This window comes from Ictidomys tridecemlineatus, chromosome 7 (genome assembly GCF_052094955.1).
Source record: "Ictidomys tridecemlineatus isolate mIctTri1 chromosome 7, mIctTri1.hap1, whole genome shotgun sequence".
Classification (NCBI taxonomy): Eukaryota; Metazoa; Chordata; class Mammalia; order Rodentia; family Sciuridae; genus Ictidomys; species Ictidomys tridecemlineatus.
Window position 1 is genome coordinate 173,453,044 of NC_135483.1, and position 13,588 is coordinate 173,466,631.

At 33.7% G+C, this 13,588-nt stretch overlaps 1 protein-coding gene across 6 annotated transcripts in view; it reads right to left on the minus strand.

Annotated features, from left to right (window-relative positions):
* Positions 1–13,588, minus strand: part of Kansl1l (KAT8 regulatory NSL complex subunit 1 like) — a 141,880-nt gene that overhangs the window by 113,593 nt on the left and 14,699 nt on the right. For all 6 annotated transcript variants that reach the window (XM_078017956.1, XM_078017955.1, XM_078017957.1 and 3 more), the window contains exon 2: positions 12,258–13,374. In XM_078017956.1, the coding sequence (XP_077874082.1) occupies positions 12,258–13,345 (1,088 nt within the window). In that variant the 5' untranslated portion in view covers positions 13,346–13,374. The remainder of the gene's footprint in view (positions 1–12,257; positions 13,375–13,588) is intronic.

A 13,588-nucleotide genomic window follows, 5' to 3' on the forward strand; every position in this document is an offset into this window, starting at 1 on the left:
TGTGTGTGTGTGTGTGTGTGTGTGTGTGTGTGTGTATGTGTGCCTGCGTGCACGTGCACAGTTGTATACAACTTTTTAAGATTTTTCTTTTTTTGTTTTGCAATGCTGGGACCAAACACAGGGTGGCACACATGCTAGATAAGCACTTGAACACTGAGCTACATATCCATAGGATTTCTTTTTCTATTTCTGTGGAAAATGTTATTGGAATTATAAGGCCTGCATTGAATCTATCAAGAGCTTTGGGTAGTGTGGACAATTTTACTAATTCTTCTGATCAATGAACACAGCATCTCTCTCCATTTATTTTCCTCAAAGATTTCATCAGTATTCCTCAATATTGTCCTCAAAGTTTTCGTCAATGTTTTATAGTTTTCAGAGTACAGATTTTTCATCACCTTGGCTGAATTTAATCCTAAGTATTTTATTTGTTATGATGCTATTATGAATGGAAATTTCTTATAACTTTTTCAGATAATTTAGTTGTATACAAATAATACTGATTTTTATGTTAATTTTGTACCTGGCAACTTCACTGAATTTATAATTCCTAACAGTTTTAAGTAAGATCATGTCATTTCAAAACATGAAAGAATTTAGTCTTTCTTTCCCACACGAATGTCTTTTTACTTCTCTAATTGCTCTGGGTAAGAATTCCAGTACTATATTGACTAATTTGGAAAGGGTAGGTGCTATATAGTTTGTGTCCCCTCAAAAATCATATATTGATACCTTATCCCCAATTTGGTGGTCTTAAGATGTGGATTCAATGGGAGAATTTAATGGATTCAATGGTTGGAGATAATCACATGATTAAGGTCTTTATAAAGGGGACATAACAGAGCTTGATCACCCCTTCCAAGATGTGAGGATCCATCTAGAAAGCACCAATCCAAAAAGCAAAAAACACCATCTCACCAGCCACACAATTTGCTATTGACTTGATCTTGTACTTCAAAGCCTTCAGAAACATAAGTGGAAAGTCTCTTGAAAATTCCCCAGTCCCACGTATTTTCTTATAGCAACCTGAACAGAATAAGATAGAGGTTTCCTCATCTTAGAGGAAAAGTTTCTCAAGTTTTTCCATTGAGTAGGATGCTCGCTGTGAATTTCTCGTATATGGTATTTACTATGCTGAGGTATATTCCTTCTATGTTTAATTAATTAACAGTATCTTTTAATCAAGAAAGAAAGTTGAATCTTGTTAAATGCATTTTTGCATCTACTGAGATAATATGGTTTTTGTCCTTCATTCTGTTAATCAACTTAGCAAGACCCTATCTCAAAATAAAAAAGGAAAAGGGTTGGGGATGTATTAAGACTCTTGTGTTCATCCCCCAGCACAAAAAAAAAAAAAAAAAATCTGAAATTCTAACTGTTGCTGAAAGTGGGGTACTGAAGTCCCCTGTTATTATTGTATTACAGTTTATTTCACACATCAGACTTATTGATATTTGGTTTGTAAATTTACTCTGATGTTGGTAAAATATATTTACAATCTTATATTCTCCTGATAAACTGGACCATTTACCAATATATAACTTTTTGTTGTTTCTTTTTGGAGTTTTTACTTTAAGTATATTTATTTTTGATGTAAGGAGAGTTCCTCTGTTCTCTTCCAGTTGTCATTTGTATGAAATGCCATTTTTCATTCCTTCACTTTCAGTCTACAATGTGTCTTTAAAGCTGAAGTAACTCTCTTGCTTCTTGTTTTAGTTTTAATCCTTTCAGAAACTGCACATATTTTGGTTGGAGAATTTAATTCATTTACATTCAAGGTAGTTGAATGAGTATAGATTTGTTACTGCCATTTTTTATTCTGGTCTAAGGATGAGCACACATCCTTTGTTCCTTTCTTCTCTTGCTGTCTTTCCTTGTGATCTGATGATTTTCTATAGTGTGTGATTTTTTATTATTTTGTCTTTATCTTTTGTGTATCTGCTTTAGGTTTTTGCTTTGCAGTTACCATTAAACTTACAAAAAGACATCTCATAATTATGGGTCTATTTTAAACTGATAACAACTGCACTAGTCCACACTATTGCTATAATGAAATATATGAGGCTAGCCTTTTGTATCGAAAAAAAAAGTTTATTTGGCTCAGAGTTTTGGAAACTTTTAAAAGTCCAAAGTTGGGAGGCCCCTCAACTTGGCCTCTAGTAGGGCACCCCTGGCTTTATCCCATTATCAAGCCAGATAGCATCATGGCAGGAGGGAGAAATCATATGATGAGACAGGAAGCCAAGAGACAAGTGATGGTCCATCAACTCTTGCTCTTTTATAACCACCCTAGGTATCATGAGAACCAACTTAACCCCTCTACTAGCCGCCACTTCTTAAAGCTCTCTATCCCTTATCACCATACTGGGAACCAAACTTGCAACATAAGAACCGATAGACACACTCAAATCATATCCAAACCATACAATAAGTTCAAATGGATATAAATCTACATTTTTTATTACCCCCACTGCATGTTTTTGATATCACAATTTACATCTTTTTATCATATACTCTACAGCAATTACTGTAGCTAATATTTTGATAATTTTTTAATCTTCATACTAAAGATTTAAGTGACTTACATATCAACATTACAGTATTAGAGTATTCTGCATTAACTACTTACTTTTACTAGCAAATTTATAGTTTCATATTGCTAATTAGCATTCTTTTCATTCAGTTTAAAGACTCTCTTTAGCATTTCTTGTAAAACAGGTCTAGTGGTGATGAATTTTCAGCTTTTGTTTGCCTGAGAAAGTCTTCTCTCTCCATTTTGCAGACAGCTTTGTTAGGTAAAGTATTCTTAATTTATTACACCCCTGACTGAAAATTTGCTGAGATATTTGATGAAAAGTCACCTGGCATTTATGTGAAGAATTTTTTCCTGCTGCTTACAAGTGTAAGTCTGCGATTTTTAAGAGCAAGATTATGTTTTGGTGTAGTTTTCCTTGAATATGATTGGAGACCTTTGATCTTTCTATAAGTGTAGTCATCCCCCAGATTTGAAAAGTTTTCAGTCACAATTTCCTTAAAACACTTTCTACTCCTTCTCTCTTCTTATAATGTGAATTTTGCTTCACTGAGCATGTCCCATAAATCCTGAAGGCTTTATTCCTTTTCTTTCTCCTAAAACTGAATTTTCTTCAAATAATCTGTCATTGAGTTCATAGATTCTTTCTTCTGCTTGATCAGTTCTGCTGATGATGCTCTCTTGCATTTTTTTTCCTTTTCCCCACTGAATTTTTCAGCTCCAGAATTGTTTCTTTTATTTCTTGTTTCATTCATGTACTATTTTCTTGATTTTGTTGAGTTGACTGCATTCTCTTGTAGTTTGCTGAGCTTCCTTAAAACAACTATTTTTTTTAAAAAAAACAACTATTTTGAATTCTATGTCAAGCAATTCATACATTTTCTCATTTGGGGTCAGTTACTGGAAAATTATTGTGTTCCTTTAATGGTATAATGTTTTTTCTGTTTTTACATGTTTCTCATTGTATTGATATCTGTGTATCTGAAGGAGCAGTCATCTCTTCCTTTTTTTTTTTTCCTAGTATTGAAAATTGAACCCAGGGGCCTTTACTACTGTGCTACATCTCCAGCCTTCCTTATTTTGAGGCAGGGTTTCACTAAGTTGCCAAGGCTGGCCTCAAACTTCCCATGCTCCTGCTTCAACCTCCCAAGTCTCTTTGATTACAGGTAAATGCCACAACACCTAGTACCTCTTCTACTCTACACATGGGTTTCAGTGGTTGCAAGGATATTTTTCACCTGGGAGGTCAGAACGAATGAGGTCCCTCTTGGATTTGGGTATAGCTTGTAGGCATATTTGCAGTAGTTTACAACAACGTCTGATGTGATATCTGTGCTGTAGCCACAGAGCTAGGGAACAGAACATGAGCCTATGTAGAGGTCAGGGTCTGGGACCTAGGTGGCATCTATGTCTGGGGTGCAAGCACGCCCACAGCTCCAGTGGTAACAGTGTACAAGATATGACTGCTGTGGAACAGCCAGGGAACTGGGATCTGGAGCATCCGTACCTGGAGAACTACAGTGACTCTGAGGACTGGATCACAGGCCTACTCACTGTGGTAGCAAAATCAATATCTAGAGCACAAAGAAAGCACAGCTCCAGGGCCCAGGGTGCTCACAGTGACAGTGGTGTTGGTTTCTGAAGTACAGTCACACAAGGAGCTACAGATGTACTGAAGTGTACACTTTAATGGTGGCTCAGATGTCAGAGGCACAGGAGCTCACAGGGTGGCAACAAAGCTGATCTCTGTAGCACAGGTGAACACAGAGCAACCTAGGCTCCAAAGCTTATGGTGGGGCTAGCATGCAACATCAGTGACTCTAGTGTTTGAGGCAAGGGTACACATGGTACAGCTATAAGCCCAAAATATGGAATGTGAAGATAGGTAGAGCAGCCACAGAGCCAGAGTCTAGTATTTGGGCATATGAGGAGCTGTTAAAGTTCCAGAGTAAAAAGCGTGCATGGGGTTGGGACAGTGGCAGATCTAATCCTGATGTGGCCACAAGAGTAGCTCCATCTTCTTGTTGGGCAGGGAAGAACAACATCTCCCTCCCAGAGGATCTCCAATGATGATGGCTGTTAATTATCCTAATGGTAAAATATGGTGCTGTAGTCTGCAGGAAAGGCTACTGGTGACTACAGTGCCACTTACCATGTGCTTGATACGAACAGCCCCTGGTTTTATTCTTAGTTTCTCTCTCTCCAGATGTCTCAGGTCTGCCAATCTCTTCAGCTATTCTTTCTGTGAAGTTTCTGCTTTTTTATTTTCCCTCTATCATGTTGCTATAGGTTCTTACTTAGATCCCTGAGTCCTCCCAAAGCTATTTTCATTCATGTATAGATGACTATTTTGTATATTTTTTTGTGGTGGGTGGGATGAAGGCTTGTATCTCCTATGCCATCTAGATAGCTGACACCTCTCTCCTGATATGTGCTCTTTTGTAAAAACTATGAAAACAAGGGTCATCATTTCTTCCTGAGAAATAAAATTATAACTTGTATAACCACTCCAAAATGGCTTTACCAATACATTTTCCAATACAGAACATAACTATCATTTTGTTTCCTCTAAGAAGGTGGTTGGTTTATATTTTAAAACTGAAGGTATACAGAGCTTTTAAGTAATACATATTATATAGCAATCTCAAGGAAAATTAGGTGTATTATAATCAACTATGGAGTTTTTTAAGACATGTTCCAAAAAGATGAATTTATCCACCTCTCTCATCATGTGAAACTCAAGGCAATCAAAACAATTACTTGACTTGGTCATCTTCAAATGTGTTGAATAGGTTGGGATTTAGAGCAAAGTTTAAAGAAATTCATATATTATATATATAAACAATGACATACTTTTTTAGTAAAAAATTCCCACTTTATAATAATACCTTCATTTTTCTTTGCCAGTTGAAAGAAATTAATAGTTTTGGGCTTTGGTTTGGATTCGATGTTGAAAATGCTTTGGTCAATAACTTCAGCCTAAGCAAGCAAGCTAAAGTATTTAGTTATAGTAATATATCCTAAAAACCTGGAGATGGAAGACTTAGGCTGAAATTCCAGCTCTGTTATTCACTAACTTTATAATATCAAGCAAATCCAGTAAACATTGACTAAGATCACAAAATTACCTGGAAAAATGCCTTTTTTAAAACAAATGAGTTTATTTTAATTGAAATATTACTTTCCTCAAAGATGTCCACATGCCACAGTATATCATTTTTTAGCTGTTAATCCATTTCCCAAATAGTTCTGAAGTTCTTCCCTTCTGCTTCTCCTCCCAAAAAAAGGAAGTTTCTTCGTTCAAATAATATTGAAAATTCTCTAGTATGGCATTTTATTAAACCCCTTTGCACTGTTCTCCTTGCAAGTAAAACAAATAAAATCAAACTTATCTATTACAGAAGTATATAGAACAAAAAACATCATGACTATAAAAACAATTTCTAAACTTTGCATTATATAAATACAAGAATACTCTGGTTTGCAATGTATTCATGGAATGTTATTGGTCTATTTACCCCCAAAGGAAATACTAGATCACCTGGCTATTTAGTTTTGTTGTTGTTCTTTGTTTTTCCTTTCCTTTGGCCAAAATAGGAAATCAGTAACAAACCTGAATATTCATTTCTGTGGATCTACAAAATGTTGCTTGTTCTTTCCTGTCTTTCAGCCTGATGTCACCCAACAGCTCTAAGAAAACAACAACTACTAAACATCAACAGTCTCCTTTCTTTGTTAGTGCCTTAAACTGTTAAAAAAGAATTTATCAAGTGTACCAAATTACTAAACTTAAAAAAACAAAGAAAATTTTAATATATGGAGACCATTTGGGGAAATGATGAGATATTTTGCACCCAACCTTTGAGGAAGTTCAATTATGGGATTTGGAAGACATTGACAGGATTCCTGGAATACACAAGGAGACATATTTCTTCCTTTTCTACAAATTTGGAGAATCAAAACATTCCTATATCAAAATCTGCAAGTTCCTCCAAATACATACTCTAGAAGGAAGCAACTGATCATTATTCCCCAAAAGAAAAGAAATACCAGAATTCTGAGAATTTACTAAGCAAATAAGAAATAACTGTAATAGGCTCTTGCCAGTGACCCAACCATGTCACCTCAAATTTAACCAGTAAACACAAGCCTAAACCCAATGCCAGCACCTGCATTACTTTGATTGAGGGCTTCTTTTTTGTTGTTGCTGGACACTGCTTTGCCAACCCCACCCAAGTAGCAGAACAGAAGTGTCAGGAAACTGATGCTACCAAGAGCACCTACAATCAATAACTGGTGATAACTGGTATAAAACTATCCCTGCTCCTTATTTACACTAGCTCCCCAAGTTTCTCCCAGCGATATTAAGCTCCAGATAAGCTTTCTCAGTAGTAAATTGTTTGATAATACGCTCTTCATTGGCTGTCTTATCAATGTCTTATTATTATCTTATATTTAATATTTCACCTAATTATCTCCAGAACTCTTTAGAAAGAAGAAGGAAGAGGAACCTGAATCAGAAAGTTAATAGTAACCTTACTTAGGATCATAATTATAACACAATTATTTCCAAAACCTGAGCTCTTCACTTATTCAGAAAGTAAAAATGGAGGGAAAGATTCCATTCATATTGCAAACCCACAAAAATTAAATCCCCCATCATCCTTTCTGAAATCAACTTTTTTTTTAACTTTTAATGCACACTAGCCTCTCAATTAGAAGTTATTTTTAAAGTCTATCAAGTAGTGTCATTATGAATTTACCTATTGCCTCCATCTTAGGAGGAAAAGTAAAAGGGGCAAATAAAATGTATACTTAAAACAAAAATAGTAATGGCAATGTAATACCCCCTTCCCCAAAACTAGGAAAGAAAATGAACAAACAAAAAAGCAAACAAGTACACTCCTTCCCAGGTAATTTCCTGATTAAAGTGAAGGAAATTGTTTTTCCTATCAGGACTAAAAACCAAAAAAAAAATAGAAGGTATACAATAATAATATAATGTAAGTATTGAAGGTAAATATAATAGATTTTATTTATCAATATTTTCAAATTGCAAATGTTAAATATTAAAGTCATAATTTAAAATGTCTATATTTGGGCATATTTTAGTCATTCATTCACTGAACACATTTTCATGCAAGGTCTATGATGTACGAGATAATTTTTATGGCCAGTTTGGTATCAGAGTCAAAGAAAGGCGGAGAAGTAACATTAGGTAAAGATAAATCAACTCTAGAATGAAAGAAAAAGCATAGTCATCTCTTGGAATCCACAGGGCATTAGTTCTAGGACTCTCACAGACATCAAAATCTAAGGACACTCAAGTCTCCTATATAAAATGGCATCGTATTTACATATAACCTATGCACATCCCCATATATTAAACCATCTCTAGATTATTTATGATACCTAACTACAATGTCAATGCCATGTAAACAGTTATTAGACTGTATTATTTAGAAGAAAATGTCATGAAAAATATCTGTACATGTTCAATATAGATGCAATTTTTTCCCTAATATTTTCAACTTGTAGTTGATTGACCCTAGGGGTACAGAATCCATGAATACAGAGGGCCAACTTTAAACTAGGGAAAGTTGCAGCTACCATGCAGTGTTATTATTAGGGCCATATAGAGAAACTACATAAATCTCCAACTTCAATTTTTGCTATACAGCTATATAAACAAATACAGAAACATTCATTCACTCACTCAATCAATACCAAACAATTACTAAACAGAAGAAATTCTAAGGAGTACATACACAACAATATAAAACTGACACTTGCTGTCAAATTGCTTAAAATTAAGTTGAAGTCAACTTTGTTATTTACCACTTGGGATCTTATGATTTTAAGTTGGGAAGTCTTTTTATACAGTAAAATAATGAAAATTTAACTGTGTTAGTACTCACTTAAAAATTTAGATCAACTTTAAAAAAAAATTTTAATGCACACTAGCCTCTCAATCAGAAGTTATTTTTAAAGTCTATCAAGTAGTATCATTATGAATGTAAAAGACCTGAAAGTAAAAGTAGCAAATAAAATGTATACTTAAAATAAAAATGGTAATGGAAATATAAGTGCTATCCAATACCCCCCACACCCCCGCAAAACAAGAAAAGAAAAAGAAAAAACAAAAAACAAACAAGTACACTCCTTCACAGGTAATTTCCTGATTAAAGTGAAGGAAACTGTTTTTTCCTATCAGGACTATAAAGCCAAAGAAAAACAGAAGGTAAAATGAATCTTTTTACTCTAATTTTATGTTTAAGGTTTAATTCCAAACCTTGTGTTAAAAATATTCATCTATATTTGAAAAATGAGTTCCCAGCAATGTAAAAAATAACAATAAGAAAAAATAAACTTAACATGTTATAAATTAAAAATGAATTTAGCAACCTGAAATTAAACTGATTAACTCCAATTTAAATAAAACAGATACTATTTTTATACTTACATCAAAAGAAATGATTAAAGTCCTGTTATTTGCTGTCAAATTCAATCAACTTCAAAATTAATTAAATACTTAAAGACAATCTTTCTCACAAGATACCTATTATTGTAAGTAAAAAATTCAAAACAAATATATGGTAAGGTATATGAAATAAATAAATGTTGGGACAGATTTTGAGTAGCAAAAACAAAAAACTCAACAATTATCAAATAAGTCAATGAATTAGAAAATTCAAAGAGTTTTATGAATTTAGTATTAGTTAAATAAAAAATCTATTAGATGAGTTTGACTTTAGAACAAAGTCTTTGACTTACTGAAATATAGATATGAGCTTTAATAATCAACTCATCATAATATTAAAAGGTCAATAACTTAAGAGGCTATAAGTTGTTATGAAATTTCTTATTGACTCTATTTCAGAGTTCTCAAAACTTCTCCAGTTGATTATGGGAAAAAATAAAGTATGAAAAGTAAATTTTCCAGATCAGGATCCAATTTTTTAAAGGCTACTTTACTTCACTTTTCCTCAAAAACAAAAGAAATGGCAGAGTAGACAAGAAAAGTAGAATATGTTGGGCGCGGTGGCACAGGCCTATAATTCCAGTGGCTTGGGAGGCTGAGGCAGGAGGATCGGGAGTTCAAAGTGGCCTGAGCAAAAGCCAGGCGGTAAGCAACTCGGTGAGACCCTATCTCTAAATAAAATACAAAAAAGGGCTAGGGATGTGGCTCAGTGGTTGTGTGCCCCTGAATTCAATCCCTGGTACCAAAGATAAATAAAGGTAGAATATGTATTGTTTGATATTTTCTTTAAAACATATTTCAATAATTGGATTTCCTCATTTATGTATATTTTATATAAATGTCTGAATATATTTTATATAAATGTCAGTGTTCTCTCACTAAATTTAAGGAGTAAAGTAAGTCTTTTTTAAAACAAAATGTTGACGAACCAATCACTATGCTTGGAGTATAAATAATAACAAAAAGTAAAAAATTTGATTTCTACCCTTAATAGGGGTTGTGTTATTAAGATACATTTATAAACCATATAAAAACATGATTTGATGATAAACTATATGACAGTGCTGTAACAAAATGAAAGAGAATACTAACAGAAATAGCATCACAGGTTGAAATAGTTTGGGAAGATATAATTTTCTTAATTCTATTTCTAGTTAAAGGAGGTAAATTTGCTTTTAGCTCTTCTAAACAATAAAAGATAAATATTTATATTAACCTAGTAAATTTTATTAAACTAAATTATTTTAAAAGTATTTTAAGTATAAAATTAGCAAATTTTTAGTCTTCTTTCAACTCATGAGCCTAAAAATTCTTGTAGCTGTAAGAATCAATGATATAATGCTGAGAGAGCAGCATGGTATAAAGAAACACATGGATTTAAAGTCACCCATAAATGGACAAAATTCTGGCTCTACCAACTTATTTGGATTTTGGGCCTTGAGAAAATTATTTAACCATGCCGAATTTATTTCCTAAGTGAAATCAGGATAACAACAATTACTTCCCAGGGTTGTTGAAAGAACTGAGATATCATAGATAACTAAGCACAATGTCAGCCAAAAGAATAACCTGTGCTCAATAACATTATTGGCTTCTATATTCAAGCAAATTTCCATCACAATGATATCAGGACACCAAAAGACTAAAATGCTCACTTTGCTTTACGTACTTTTCTCATTATAAAAACTTGCTTTATACTTATTAGTGCCTTCTAATTCTATGAGTTACATTCACTTTTGGGAATGTAAAAAAGTGATGGACTTTCTACATCCAAAAGCCACATATACACACGGTAATTCACATCAATTTGGTGGCATCAACAGATTCCCTGAAAGCTAGATTAAAAGCTATGTTCTGCTGGGCATAGTGGCACTTGCCTGTAATCTCAGCAATTTGGGAGGCTGAGGCAGAAGGATCATGTTGGAGGTCAGTGTCAGCCATTTAGTGAGGCCCTAAACAACTTAGTATGATCCTGTGTCAAAATAAAAAGTTAAAAAAGAGCTGGGAATGTTGAGCACCCCTGGGTTCAATCCCAGGTACCAAAAAATAACAATAACAACTATGTTCTTCTATCTGGCTATTTAAATTTAAATTGTCAAATAATATTCAAAATTCAATCCTTCAGTATCACTGGTCAAATTTCAAGAACTCAATACCAACACAAGGCACAAGTGCCTATTGGATACCATAGACAGAGAAATTTAAATTTCTATTACAGCTGTTCTGAAATGTTATCATGGTGTTACAATTAAGGGTATTTTGGGGCTGCATTTAAAGAAAATCTAGATAGTTTTGTTTCATGTAAAAACTCAGGAGGAAAGATACTGTGATTATTTTTGTCTACAACTTAATCTCTAGTGTCAAGCATATAGTAAATATTCAATAGGTATCTTACAGTTGACATTATAATTTGGTTTTCGTTTTCTTAGTCTAGCAAATACTGATTTAGTTGGTAAAGAACAAAGCTGAAAGCTATGATACAATGAAAATATAGTTGAAAAAAATAGCAGGTCAATTTCAAGTACTCTCAACTGATAACAGTCAATGAAGGTTCTCTATGTACAGACTTGACTTTTGTTTGTTTTAGCTATTTATGTTGGCTAGATCACTTAAGCAAAGTTTACGCCTTATTATATTTGAGAATAAAAAGAATGCTTACTTATAACTATATTATTACTAACTATATTATATTAACTAATTATATTATTTTTTTCTAGATAGAATAGTTGAGTAATTTATTTTTAAATTGTATGTGCAGTCAGACCTCCGTATGTATAGGTTCTACTTTTGCCAATTCGACCAATCACATTGGAAATATAGGAAAAAAATTGCATCTGTACTGAGGTATGTACACTTTTTTCACTTGTCATTATGGCCTAAACAAAGCATATGACAACTATTTATATGGCATTTACATTGTAGATGATATGTAATCTACAAATGATTTAAAGTATACAGCAGGCTATATATAGGTACATATACATATTTTTAAATAAGGAACTTGAGCATTCCTGGAGTGTGGTATCTGCAGAAGGTTCTGAAACCAATCCTCCACAGATCTGACTCACACACAATAGCTTAACAAATGGAGCATTTTAAAAATTCACCAAAGTTTTTTAAATTAAAGATTATGGCATAAAGATTTTAGAAAGCCTATTTCCTTTTAACATATCTTGAAACCAAGACTAACTGCTGCCATACACAGAACAGAAAAAAAAGGTCTAATAATAATTTTGCACTTACACTGCCACATTTTTTCTAATGGTATATTCATCCAAATCGTCATCAGAGCTGCTATCAGTTGCATCAGAATCCAGACCCTCTTCAACATGAGACAACAGCCCTGTAGCAGACAGTGCAAATCTTTGGATTTCTGCAGCTGTACACCGAGCAAAGCCATTTTTTGTATCATCCCACAATTTATTCTCTGCAGTCAACATGTTGACTTCTGGCTTAATTTCAGTGCATTTGGGTAAACTGTTATCCAAAACTGTGGTAGATTCATGAGAGAGATTCATTTTGGGCAGTTGATGTTTCATAGAAAATTTCATTTGCTCACCATAGTGCTTAACAACATGCTTTGCCAGGAGCATCTGCAAATGTTTCTGAGTTCTTCTAGCCTGGCTAAGTAAAATTTTCTGTTTGCTTACACAGTGGAGTAAACGAGCATTCACTTCCTCCTCTTTCTCAGCAGCTGAGGAATTAATAGGCACATTTGAGTAGCCAGGTCCAATTTTCTTTTGAACACAGTGCAATAAACCCTTTTTAATTTCAGCATCAGTAACTTTATCCAGAAGTGCATTCTTTTGGTACCATTTACACTTTTGCAGTTGTACTTTATCTATAGTAGTGTCTTTGGTTAGATTTGAATCCAAAATAATTTGTATATCTTTCATGCCCTGGCTTGTGGTATCTGATAGAGGTTCCTTTTTGATGAATTCTTCAGAATGAGAATGGCAGATTTTACTGAGCTGAATGTTGCTGCCATTACACAGTATGTTTTTCAGCTTATTGCAGTTGGGCTCCCCTGATTTCTTTTGTTTATAATTCTCATTGTATTTATTTAATGTAGAATTAGAACTCATTAAAAGAACTGTCTGATAATGTTTTGAAGGCTGGGGGGAGCCAAAATGTTTTAAATTCACAAAATTAGTGTTAAGAGTAGGTTCAGGAGTTGGAAATCCCAGCATCTGAGAGAAAGTGTCTCCTTTTAGCTTTTCATCTACAGTTCTTGGACCTTCCATGCATAGCATCTTGTCAGACTCCATGTTACTTGGCAAAGATGAAAAGCAGATACCCTTTGCTGTTGCTTCCCTCAGAGCTGGGGTCATGGCGATCCCTGCAGATAATTACTGGAAACCTAAAATAATGTAAAAATAATGATCAAATATCTAGAAAAAAAAAGTTTTATGCTTATACTTTTCCAAGGGCAACATTTTCTTGATGTTTCTAATTAAAATGTGAATAGAATCAAGGTCCTTTATTTCCCAACTTCCAACATTATTACAAGGATTAGCTATTATTCACTGTGACTGGGGGCCTAATATCTAAAATTCCAATTAAAGTTGTACAAT